At 47.1% G+C, this 13,601-nt stretch overlaps 1 protein-coding gene and 1 long non-coding RNA gene across 2 annotated transcripts in view; one reads left to right on the plus strand and one right to left on the minus strand.

Annotated features, from left to right (window-relative positions):
• Positions 1-13,601, plus strand: part of LOC127604303 (uncharacterized) — a 154,550-nt gene that overhangs the window by 36,541 nt on the left and 104,408 nt on the right. The window lies entirely within an intron of this gene.
• Positions 1-13,601, minus strand: part of jarid2b (jumonji, AT rich interactive domain 2b) — a 62,449-nt gene that overhangs the window by 27,906 nt on the left and 20,942 nt on the right. Inside the window, exon 2 of the mRNA XM_052071017.1 lies at positions 4,721-4,847. Coding sequence (XP_051926977.1) covers positions 4,721-4,847 — 127 coding nt within the window. The remainder of the gene's footprint in view (positions 1-4,720; positions 4,848-13,601) is intronic.

The raw sequence follows: 13,601 nt of genomic DNA on the forward strand, positions 1-13,601 counted from the left end.
AACGAGATGACTCACGATGCACCGTTAGACATCAGACACTGCGTAAACGTGCAGAAAAGTCAAGAGAGCAAGTAGCATCGTTAAATATTGAGCCACTTGGGCGGAATGACAATAACAAGCGCCAACACATCCTTAAATCAAAGGCAAGAATTGGGAGGACGACTCATCCGGGGGGGAAGAAATCACCGGAAATTTACAAGACTCAAGCACGTTAAAAATGCGATCGCGACTTTAATAACTTGCTAAGCGCTTCTCACGCTGTCTTAAACGGAGTTCGCGTGATTTAACAGGAGCATAAAAGAAAATGTGAGGAACTAAGCCAAGACCGAAACAGTCATCGAAGGTTGCAAAAAAAAAAAAAAGGAGGTTTCTCAAGCTGAGAGATAATCAAGGAGTTTGCAAGTTGCCAATCACTCCGCGTCATCCTGACAGCCACTCGCGCTTGAGTGGTTTTGAGGTTTGGCAGGCTGCTCTTTTACTTGATCTCGTAAAAACAAAACAATGATTCAATGAGTGCGCCCGAGAACCCCGCCGCCGCCGCCGCCACCGCGCCTTTTCGGATGCTTTCTAATGCTTGCCCACGCCTGAGGTGGAATTCCATTTGCCTGACTCAATGATAAAAGTACAGTACATCACCCCTGTGGCTTGTCACCTTCACAAAAGAAGAGCGGTTTTTTTCCCTTCCGGCCATCAACCAATGGGACTCCACCACAAATGCAAAACCCCCTCCAACTCATGAAATCTTCCGGAAAGAAGGTCTTCAAGCTTGGCAGCAAAAGCCAAACATAAAATCCAGCACCTAGTCAACGGTAAGATGAGCGGGCCAGGTTATTTTTCTGGTCATTCCGGTGCGTATCAGGAAGAGGTGCGGACCAGTTTTCTTGCCCCAAAAATTCAAACGGCAGCGTCACTGAGATTAAAGGCAAAAGTATCAATTAGCCTGACTGAAAATTGCTTTGATCGTAGAACGCAACGCATCCGTTTGACGCAATCTCAAAACGGGTCTGCTCTTGTTAGCGGCGGTGGAGTCATCGGGGAAAGCGTCATTGCGGTCAGGAAGCAAACTAGCGGCGCCGAGATGAGTAAGACCATCGCGTTGCCAGGTCTCCGAGTGTGGCTTAGTCACCACATTAAAAATGTTTTGGGGCAGATAGTCAACAGAGGGCGCTGATGGTTGTCATCACATTATTTTCCATTCATCCATTTTCATTTTCCGATCCACTTCTCGTCACAAGGGTGGTGGCCGTGCTGGAGCCCATCCCAGCTGGCATCGGGCAGTAGGAGGGGGACACCCTGAACTGGTTGCCAACTAATCGCAAGGCACACATAGACGGACAACCATCCACGCTCACAATCACACATTAGAGCACGGTGTCAAACTCCAGGCCCGGGGGGCCATATCCGGCCCGCCCGTTCATTTTATGTGGCCCGTGAAAGCAAATAACGTGTGTCAACTTGCGAAAATCTGTACCGAAATGTCAAATTGTCATAAGCAATAAACGTTGAGATTTTGCAATAACTTTGTTACCCTGTTTCCCAAACTATAATAATTGACGTGACTGATTTCAAAACGAGTAATTTTTTAATGTGTCGTGTACAAATAATAATTTTGTAGTTTCACTGTCATAATGGCCCTCCGCTGGAATGGACTAAAATTGAGTTTGACACCCTGATTTTGAGTGTTCCATTAACCTGCCACGCATGTTTTTGGAATGTGGGAGGAAACCGGAGTACCCGGAGAAAACCCACGCAGGCACGAGGAGAACTTGCAAACTCCACACAGGAAAACCCGTGCCGGAATCGAACCCTGGAACTCTGCAATGTGAGGCCAACGTGCAGTCAAACAGCGGGTCACCCAAATTATTTTTTCTTGAAGACAAAAACTATTAAGGAGAAAGTCTCACCAATCATCAAGTGGAGACTGGCGACCAGTCCTGATCTTAAAGCGAGCCTGGGTTAAATTCGGAAACTTGGAGGTCTTGAGTAGCCTCGTCTTTGAAAATGTTACAATCTCCAGAGGAAGAGTCGAAAAAACAGGGCTAAAATTGGGCACAGCAGCAGGAGCGAGCTCATTAATTGCAGTCGGGGTGGTGGGGGGGTGAGTGATGCCTGATGTCCCAGAAGAAGGCAAACAAACAAGCGGAGGCCCCCGTTCATTAGCCCCTCTCTTGCTTTACTGAAGACGTGTTTGACATGTTGCACATGAGTGCCCGCGTGAGGGGCAGCGCAGGAGATGTTACGGCGGCAAGGGAGAGAGGGAAGCGTGAAACATACCTGCCAAATTCTCCTGCCGGAAGGATGATGGAGGCTCAATTGGGGGAGGGGGGGTAGGAAGTGATGTGCAAAGTGGCATCCTGATGGCTCTTGATTCTAATCAGATTTATGCGTGCTTAACCGAGCTTGCTGCCTCCTTACGTTTCCCTCTAATTCCCCAGAGAGGCGCGTAGCGTAGCCTAGCATCATTTGAGGCCGACGAGACATTAAAGCCACGGTGATACGTGAGCGTAACGTCCCATCGTTTGTTGATGATTTCGATAAAGACGAGCTAAATGTGTGAGAGAGAGAGAGGAAAGAGAAAGCGCCGGAGCGGGTGTAATTGGGAGCAAGGGGGGGCGTTAACGGCAATCAAATGCCGACGCGCAATTAGCTCGGCCGACATGTGGTAGTCATCAGGCTAATAAGTTTGATACAATTCATCCCAAATGTTGGGACTTTTACGCGCTGCGTACGATTCGCACGGCGTCGCAACGTGTGACGGGAAAAACAAAGGGAGGCTTGATACGAGGACAATGAAAAGGCAAATGACGAGTGACATGTATATCCAAGCGTGCCCCCGGTGCAGTTTGCGGCAGCGACGCTATCACGAGGATGAGGGACTCAAGCAAATCAAGCAACGCTAACCGAGCTCGGGTTGGTTATCCATTCGCTCGTCAACATTTTTTCATCTAAGTTACCAAGTCAGCGACATTGATGATGACCGGATTGTTAGTGATAAGCTGTCCAGGCATATGTGTGAAACATGCGGCCCGCGGGCCGGAACCGGCCCCCGGCGAAGCTTGATCAGGCCCGCAGGATAATTTTAAAGTGAAAAAAAAAATGCAAACAAGTCACGGATTTAATAGTTTTAATAAGGTGTAATTCACCCATGACTTCCTCATTTTTATTGATTGATTTCATTCACCCTGTTACCTGAGAACACGAGAAACTGTCCACTCTAGTGGCCACGGTCCCTGAAAGAGTTCAATTTGTTTGATTCATTTTAGTTTTGTAGACTAAAGTGTTTTATACTTTGTGCTCCCGAGTTAATGTTGCGGGACTGAATTTGAATTTGCTCTTTCTTAATTTCATTGAATTTTAGTTTTCAAGAATCAAATTGATGCACTGAACATCTTTTTTGTTTCAGACTAAAAACAATGTCAAAGTTATTCTTTGCTGTAAGTTGAATGATATTTCATTCTTTTTTTTCCCTTTAACTTATTCAGTACCAGCCAATTCTGGACCAAGTCTGAAAAGACATTTTAAATCTTTGGGAGTGAATGAGTTAATGTCAATAAGGATATAATGTAATGCAGAGGTGTACTCAAAACAATGGCGGCAGAGAGTTGGGGAGGCGCGAATTGTTTTCTTCCTGCTTTTTTGGGGGGGGGGGGGTAACAGGAAATAATTGAGAAGTACTGGTCTAGAGCCTTGGGAGATATCAGAGAGTGAGAGTGATAGACAGATCGATACAGACGGGGTGAGAGACAATACAGTTGGCGATCGAGAAAGTGAGAGAGAGATGGAGAGAGAGAGAGAGAGAAATATCCGTCCATTATCGAAACCACTTATCCTGGCGAGCCTGTCCCAGCTACCTTTGGGGAACAGGCGCGGGGTACATACGGTGTATGTTGCAAAACCACCAAAGATCACGTGATGCGACGCGCCGTTTCTGTTTGGCCGTTACATTTACGATGGTGCTGCCACACTATTTCAAATCACGCTTCAAATATAGCGAGCGCCAGGTAGCATCGGACAGAAAGCGACAGTCGGAGGACCAACAAGAGGGAGGGGCTGGATTGCTAATTGGAAGCTGGCTCTTCTTCCGTTTCCTGGCCACCGTCCAGCTCCTCCATCAGCGGAAATGGAGGGAAGCGAGGGGGGGGGGGCGGGCTCCTCGGAGGAAGAGGCTGATAGACACGCCGGACGGCGAGGATCGGAGAGCGACGGGTAGGAAAATGGGAGTGGTAAGTCGGATCCACTTTGTTGCGGAATGGAAACCCGGCACGAGGAAGAAGACGCGAACGGTGACTGACGCAAATCAAAGGCCGCGCCCTTTGCAAAAAGCGTGACGCGGCACACGAAATGTGGCCGGATGACATTCTGTGAGATCAGCCAAAAACACAAATGTGAGCCGGGTTAATAACTACACTCATCACTTGCGATTGGGCTGGAAACGGGTACGTCCAAATATGGTCATCTAGCGATTTCCCCACAAGTCAATTTGATCGGTCCGGTGCCATTGTCATCTGTTGTTTTTATGCAGCGGTGAGAACAAATCAGTCACTCCTCTTGAACAGTCCGAGAGACACGCTAAAACTTTTCAGCAAGACATCACCTCAAGATTGAAAGCGGGGGGTGGTTTGAGGCGAGTTGTAAAGTGTTAGGCGGCATCCTGGACAATCGGAATTGTTTGCTGTAACCGGGCGGAGCTAAACGCAAAGGAAGACCAGGAAGTGCTTACCGTTTTGGTTGCCGCTGGCATGGCCGTCCAGTTGGCGTTTCTGCGCACTGCGAAACTCCTTGAGAGACAGGTACAGCACCTTTCGCATCAGCCGCTCCTCCGACCACGGGATCCCATCGCTGTCGTCCTGCCCAAAACAAAATGGGAGAGGCGGTGAGGCGGCAACATTTGCTACGGCGTAAACAAACACAACGCAGCTCAGCCTCTGGCAAGACGGCTATCACTCGAGCCCAGAATTTACATGATCAAGAGTCCTCGATGACTTAAAAGTGGAATTTTAAGTCACTTAAAAGTGACTTAAAAGGGGCGGGAGGTTCAAAATCGGATGTCATCGCCGCCGAATGCCCGAGTCGCACGCCGGGCCATCGCGACCGCGCTTCCTCGCAGCCTCCCGTAATTTGCCTCTGCATTATTCATTAATTGTGCTTTGTTGTCACAAGCTCGTTTCCTCAAGTCATTAGTTTGACATCAAACAAGCCCAGACGACAGATTCCCCCTATTAGGCTTTTTACCCTTACGGGCTGCTCCGCTTTTCCATCCGCGCGCGCGAGCACACACACACCAGCTTGCTGCAAGTCAACAATATCCACGTAATAATTGTCTACGCCAAATGAGGGGCTCGATCTGTTTGTGTTCCGTCATCGGACGGGTCGGTTTCACCGAGAACAATGCTTTCTGAAATTGAGGGGGGGGGGGGTGATGTCTGTTGTTTTTGTAACCCTTCAAATTACAAAGCAACAGAAACGAGACCGTGAAAAGGTTTTCAATAGCAAAAATAATGATTACTGACGTGCACAGTTTTCTTTTTTTAAATAAATAAATAAATAACACATCGTTAGCAACACTGACAGCGACTTTTCGACACGGCTACGCTTTTCACGCCATGTTACCTTTTCCCTCGTAATCGCAACACATTTTCTACAACTGACTGTGACACACATTTTGTTTATACAGTGAAACTCCTCTACAACAAAATCATGTTTGCAGCAAGAAATATTTCACAACAGGGGGTTTTTCAGTGTAGCAAATTTGATGCTACGTGTAGAAGCACACACAAACTTACATGTACTCTTTATTTTTATTCCAATTGTGCAAAGTATGAGCATACACTTCATATAGTCAGTGTAGAAAGAAAAAAAGGGAAATAAACGGGGGGTTTTCGTTGTGGGGGGGGGGCAGGAAAGTAGGTATGGTGTTAATGCATGAAAATGTTTTCACACGAGGGGGTATTTTCGCCCATGTAGGTTTCGTTGTCGAGGAGTTTCACTGTACCACACCCTCCATTCAAGTCAGAGTTGCCTCAACCGTTCCCGACTTCCAACTTGTTGGCGTTTCTCTTCCAGATTATCAACTGGCCAAACTGATATTCACTGCCTAATCTTTATCTTCCACTCGAAAGGTGTGCTGATCTCCAATCCGAAGCGATGCAAAGCCGATATCTGTCATTGCAGTGGTTTTACACAGCTGAATTTCACAGACAATCTGGGCAAGGCCGCCCTTCAAAAAAAATGGGACTCGATCAACATATTCGTTGCTGGCAGTAAACACTCAGGTTCAAGGTCCACTGCTGTCAATGAGTTTGTTCAATCAAATTATTCGGAACAGTTCAAATTCAGGGTTTGATTGCTGCCTTTTCCTCTCCGATATTTCTTGAAGGTCTCTGTGAATTCTTGAAACCACAATAAATCGGAATGAAGAAGCCATGATATTGTTGGCTGACCACATTTTATTTCCCTGTTTTTTTTTTGTTTGACTCTCAGGTATGTCGTCAACAACATCATTTGCTTTCGAAACCATTTTTTTCTCTTTCCCATTGCATTTCTGACCTCATTCACTCACTCAATTCTTTTCAACTCTTTGAAAAGGGTGTGTCAATATTGACAAGTCGTGCGTTTGCGTTGCATAAAAACAAGTTGCCATCTTGATTTCTCCACTCTTGGGGACGTTGAGGGTCGGTGGGGGGGTTGTCATTATCCAAAGGCGGGTGTCAGGAGTTGACAGCAGACACGTGTCGCCACACCCAGTTTGTACAAAGCCCGCTGGTGTTTTTTTTCCACCTGATTTCAACAATAGTTTTTCCACCTTGAGCCTATTTTTGTATTTATTCCGTTGAAAATATGAATTGTTAACTTTAAAATATCGATGAATGTGTTTTGTCATCATTTTTTTATGCAATGGAGGAGGACGACTCACTCCATTGTTCAGTTTCAGCCGTTTGTGTTTGTTAAAAATTACCATAAAGACATTTTTTATCCCCCCCAAATGACACATTTAAGTGAGAAAATTGATGATTTAAGCACATTCTATTCAACAAAGAAATATAAAAAATTAAAACATAACAAATAATAATGCTCTGTGTGGTAAAACTATTCGCATTATAATTCATTTTTGTTCTAAAAATGCTTTTTCTCAAACTATCTAAACATGAGAGGGGGGTGGGGGGGGGTAGCACTTCACAGCTCAGTTTCACATTCAAGTGCACGTGCGCATGTTTGTAGAGACGGGAGCTTCGCTAGCATAGCTGGCAGCCGCGACACACTCCGAGCGGCTCCCATCGGAGCTGCTGCAGTCTCGCTAATGAGCACCGGGACCTCGTCGCGCTCAAGGTGTGTGTGCGTTTCTTTAATGTGCGCCGTCAAACCCTCCCCGACCCCTCCCTCAACACACACAGACGTGCACTAAAGTGTATAGTACTCCAAAAAAATATATAAAAATCCCAAAAGGCACCCGCCGAGCTAGCTTGCATCTTTGTGGGGACGTTGCCCGTCCAAATGAGACGTTTGAATTAGGTGATGGCAAAAACGGGGCACACACCAAGGATAACGCCTGACAGTTCAGTTGCAACACTTTTAAAATAATCAATTCATCTGTCAATATTTTTTTAGGGATGAATTGACAAATCCAACTTCCCATCCCTTTCGTGTCCAAAAACAAGACATGACTTCCACTTGAAAGTGCAGAAAATGCTCGGAGAGACTGATTCCGTTAGTGGTTTGGTGTGGAAAGTGTAGTGTTAAGAAAAGGGGGAGGGGCCCTAGACTACACACGGGCTGCAAAATAACGTCATCTCCGATGCTAGCGTAGCATTTCCTCGTGTCGAAGGAGCGTGTGTTTTTGTGCGTCTGTGGGCGTGCGTGTGAATACGCAAAGCCGTCTGAGCTAAAAATAAACCGGCGCTGCGCCGCTTCCTCCAACTCTTGCGGATGTCACAGCGCGGAAACGTGGGCCGTGTGCCAACTGCACTGCACCCCCCAAAAAAAAAAAAACATGACGCTAACAGACTTTTCCACTTTGAGGTGAGATGGCTACACCCCCCCCCCAAAAAAAACTGATAAACGGAAGCAGAGGAAATGTAACAAACGTTTGGCTTCTTGTCGGGACGCTGGCTAGCTATGAAGCGCTTCCTTCCAAGCTTTTGCCGATGCATGCGGCCCAGATGTGGGCGCATCGCTAGTTAGCGCTGTGTCGTTAGCCGTTATTTGAATCCCATGTGGGTCATCGGTACGTTTTCTCACTGGGGTGAATGGAAAAAAAAAGTGGCGCAGAAAAGAATGGCCACCCCAAGCACAGCGGCGGTCGACAGGAAGGACTGAAGCAGGAAACAACGCGTAACCTTCGTTAACCTCGCGTCTTGACAGGAAGAGCCTGCGGGCTGGCAGACCCGCTCACAGTGAGATTGGAAGCACGCTCACCACTTTTTGAGGGAAGACACCTCGGTGCGACTTCGCCTTGGGACTGTGACTGACTTGAGGTTTGCATCTGGACTTTGGTTGGACTTGTGTGCGAACATACTGACAAAACCGTTCCCAGGTTGTTTTCGTTGTTGTTTTTTTTTTTTTTTACTTGCCAGCAAAAATTTGAGATAAGATCCGCAGCGAACGCGACTCACTTCACAACAAGCAAGAGTTTGGCAGGTAAATACAACTATAATCGCAAGTTATTGCTTCACTCACAGTAATAATAATAAAAAGAATACATTTCATTTAGAAGCGCCTTTCAAAACACTTAAGGACACTTTACGATCAAAACAAGAACAATAAAACCACAGATAAAACAATGACCCCTTTTCTCAAAAATACTTTGGTACAACTGCAAAGAGTGGCAAAACCCAAGAACATTATATTGAAGTCCAGTCATAACATCACTAGCATTGATAGAAATCCGATTACTGTGAATCTTTACTTTTTTTTTTTTAAATAAGAAAACATGGTTGTTTCCTATTTCTATGACAGTAGAACAATTTTGAACTACATCAAGTCATCCCTTCACAGTAGTGGTGAAACTCTTTTTTTTTTATCTGCATGACTTCATCGTCGTGCGCTCAGAACTGGGTCAAACTTTAAATTCTATTCAACTCTGTTATTATTTGGGCAGTTCAAGCTCTTGAATGACTGGCAACTACCAGCCTTTTTCTTTTTAACACCTAACATCAGAGAAAGATAAGGACTCCAAAATATCGGATGATTTTTTTGGCCATTTTTTTGAAACAGGACAAAGCACAGTAAAATTGTCGCTATCCACGCGTCTCATGGTACGAGCCTCGCCATTCCTCATCATGATCCACACTATCAGCTTGTATATTGTGAGTTGCTTGCAGTAAAAGTGTTTGTCAGTGTGTGCGCGCGTTGTGAATTGCTTCTTTGTCCCTCGTCAGAGAACGTTGACGTCAAATGGTCTCGGCGAGATAATGAGTGACCGCGCCGGACGATGTTGAGGCCCCCGCGGCCGCCACGCTCACTGGCGCTACGCTCTCGCCGCCGCACAACGGGAGAAACAAGTTTCGTGGGAGTTCACGGCAACAGTTCGAACTTTGTTGGCTGCAGGGATGAGAAACGCTGTGCCGATAAACCGTGCGTTGCTAACAGAATTAGCAATGGGAGGGGGAGCGAGCAACACGGACAAAGATGGCAGATGCGGAGATGAAAACTTGCAATCTTGCCAATCTGTCAAAACGGACTTATCGTGACTGACGTATTGTGCGCAGAGAGGAAGGAGAGAGAACCGTGGTTTCACTTCTGGCAGTCCGTCATCCCGTTTCGAATTGGAATTATTGTTCCTACCATATTTAGTGACGGGAACACACACATGAGAAAAAGAGCCCCCACCCCACCCCTCCCCCGCAAAAGAAAAAAAAGTACTACAAAAGATAGACGTAAGGATGAAAGGGCTTACGGCTTCAATTGAAACGATCTGCACTGCTCTAGTTATCATTTCCAGAGTAGCAGCAGACAAAAAAAAAAAACTGATGCACACCATAGAAGAAGAAAACAAATAATCGACGTTTGGTGACATTTGTTTAGACCTTGGACTGAAATGATTGTTCCTGCCGTAGCTGGAGACGACTTTCGGCTTCTGCAATGATGTTCTTTTTTCATTTTCGGTGTTGCGGGCGGAAATTGATCAGGTGGGAGGGGGGTGGGGGGATGGGGGTAGTGGTGTGACGAGGCATATACAACATTTTTTTTTTAGTCATAACTTGACCACAATCATTGCAGACCATTGAAGCTAATTTTGTTTTCTCTTGCACGCAAGCAAAATCATTTCAGTTGGTTTATAAAGAGCTAATTATGCAAAAAGGTGGTCCGGGTGGCCCCGGCCCGTCCGCAAAATAAAGCCCTGCCGGGGTTCCCGGCTCGGGGGCAAGCAGGTGGACAGCCGGGGTCAAAGACCTTCTCGGGGGGCGGGCCGAAAAGCCACTCTTGCTCCGAAAGGACCTGCCAATCACACTTTGGCATTTCACATCCCCTGAAGCCTCCTGGGACACATCCAGTACCCCAAAGAGCCCCCCCCCCCCCGCCCCCCTCCTCTCCAAAAGGAGCCAGATAAGAGGTCAGGGGTGGAAGGGGGGGGGCGGGCTCTCTCAATGACAGTGCCGAGGTGGAGCTACGCAGAGAAAGGACAGGGAAGGCGGGTTGAGGGTGTGGATTTTGGTTTGCTTTCAATTGAGGAGTCACATGGTCCTCGTTCAACGGCATAAGGTGACTTTCGGAAGGGGGGGGGTCTCAAAGCGAACGGTCGCGCGTGCATGGACGCCCGCCTTCATCCGTCATCGCCCGACGTGGCAAAATAAACAATCGCACGGCCGATCAATCACTGTCTGCTTAATGCCACGCGCATCCCAGGCGGGACGAGTCGAAGGCGGCAGCGGGGGGGGGGGGGGGGGGGCGAGATATGCAAATTGCATGGAGACAAACACGCACGTACAGTCGAGCCTCTCCCGAGGGAAGAGGAATGAGCAACACGCTAAGGTGTGACCAGAACCAAATGGAAGAACGATCCAGAGGACAAGTAATGACCAGGACAGAAGCAACAAAAACCAACCGAGCGCTATGGAAGCCCGGCAGTCAACTCTGACTAATCGCAACTTTATGAAAAAGTGAGTGACGATAACCTCAGGTTAAAAGAAAAAAGCCACCAAAAAAAAAGTCACCACACTACAAAAAAAAAAATGACAATACAAGAGCGGTGATAGAAACGAGTGACCGTGATCAAGCGTGACAACAGCAACACAAAAGTGAGCTGGACCCTTGAGAATCTTCATAATAACCGCCAAAGTGAATATTTATCATCAATATTATTGCGAGTCCCAACAGCGGTCGCCCCGACAGACTTTTACTGCTTTTGTAATTATGATTATTGCCGTAAATCGATACAGAAAACCCCCGTCTGGCGTCAGGTGGAGTTCCCGTCACGCGAGCAAACGCTTCTCATGCACGTCCGCTCCGACCGCCTCCGTCTGGCGCCAAGTCGCCATGTGAGGTCACCGTCAACGCTCCTCTCCAAGAAAAGAGCCTACAAACAATTTAGTATCATAAAAGGCTAAAAAAAAAAATCTAATATCAAGTTTTGCTATGAATTTATGCCAAAAAAAAAAAGTTTCTCGGTGGGAGGAAGAACGGAAAAGAAGATGAAGTGAGCTCGATTGGATTAACGAGAAGAGCCGACGGTCCGCTGCACTGAGCGGAATTGATGAAGCGGGTTACGGAATCTTGGGGGGAGGGGCACGGCAGGGAATTATCTAAGACAATGTTGAATACAAAAGCATCGGGGGGAGGTGGGACGGGGGCGGGGGTTCAAGTCAGCAGGCAGGCGCAGGAAACCTAATCACATTAACGCCGAGTAGAGGACGGCCGCAGTGGATGGAAGGGTTGAGGTTCGCCGGCAGACTAACTCCAATTTGGAAATCAAGTCTCGTTTGGAGATGCTGGAAAGGTCAGCGTAGACACAGCGAGTGCACGTGTGTGTGTACTTAGCAGGTTGGGGGCGGGGGGGGGGCAGGGCACAGGAGAGCCCCAAGGTCTGCGCAGCACACAAGGTCGAGAGTGAGAGACTGAGTGCGAGTGTTTGTTTGCGTGTACAAGGTTGGGTCTATTTATGTCCGCCAGCTTGTTGGTCAGGAGTGGAACTTGTCAGACGCATCGGAATTTGGGGGAGGTGTAATCTGACAACGGACTTCCTCGCAACATCCAGCGAGTAGATTTGCTCTGGTGGACACAAGATGTCAACATAACGGCCCCTTTTCATACTGCTGGAATCCCCCCCGACCCCCGTCAACCTTTTTTATGGGTCCTCCAGAAACTCAAAAGTCAGCTAAGAGGCCGATTGTAAATTCCTGAACACAAAGACGGGCTGGGACGTCAAGTTGAACACAACATACTAGCATTTAAAAAAAAAAAAAAATCAAAAGTGGTTGTCGACGCATCTCGGGAGCGAAAATGAGGGATGATGGATCGCCGCGTCGAAGCACACATCTATTTATTGCGGCGCTGGTGCCACCAAGTTGTCGAGATTTTTGAGCCAAAGGGCAAAAAAGGAAAGCTAACCAATAGAAAACTGAAATTGTGCACCACAATATAATAAATCGAATCCTCTTTGTGTAAAATAAGCGCTTAGGCCTTTTCGGGGACGGGCGGTTACGACAGCGGACAGCCTTCTCATGTTGTCAGGTTGCACGGGGCATGAAAGGGTTCAAGACGCAGAAAGCTGCAACTTATAATTTTCGCATCAGTTATCTTTCTAAGTCTTTCGCCGACTGTGCAGTAGTTCATCATCGCGGCCTAAAAACATTCGAGATTACGGGGTTTGGGAAAAGAAAACATCCACACACAAGCTGAAGGAAATGGCGCCCGGATGATGGAAAATGCGACGACAAGGGATGGGAAACGTCGGGACAAGGATTTTGGCTCCGACGGTTGAGGGAATCTCGATTTGTGGCCAATGAATTCAGGTCGGACAAGATAGAGGATACGTCAAGAGTTTAAAAAAAAAAACTTTTGCAGAAAGAAGCGAAGTTGCAGCAAAAGTGCGCTCAATCTTTCCGGCGAGGTGAGAACGTTGTAAATTTATGACGGATTAACATCGTCAGCTGTCTGACCCCGCTAACACCGAGCGTCAACAAACCTTCGTTTGGTCGAACGAGTTGACGCCTTCACCTGAGCAGTGATGGTGACTCACCGCGTAAAATGGAGGCCATGTGGGAAGTATCGTAAAAACCTTTTGTATGGTGACAGAGAGTGCGTTTTTATGGACCATTTTATTGAGTCCCCAAAACGACCGAGGCCAAATTGGCTCTTTGTGAAATCTGGAAATCCAGGGAAAGCCGCGCTATGATACTATTGTTAATGTTTCGAGCAAGAATATAAAATCATCTTTAACCCTTTTCAGGGGCGCTGCAGTGGACAGATTATCATGTTAACAGGGTGTTTGAAAGGCGTAAACTGATACGCGTCGTAAATTTACAAAGTCATTTGAATGAACGAGTGGAAACCGTGAGGGCGCCTGGCTCGAGAGCGCCCAACCAGGCATGTACATGTACGTCTTTTTAAAATTAGGCCCCGCCTACCAAGGATGTACTTGTACGTCTAAGTCTTTTTTTTTGCGT

Source organism: Hippocampus zosterae, chromosome 7 (genome assembly GCF_025434085.1).
Source record: "Hippocampus zosterae strain Florida chromosome 7, ASM2543408v3, whole genome shotgun sequence".
Taxonomy (NCBI): Eukaryota; Metazoa; Chordata; class Actinopteri; order Syngnathiformes; family Syngnathidae; genus Hippocampus; species Hippocampus zosterae.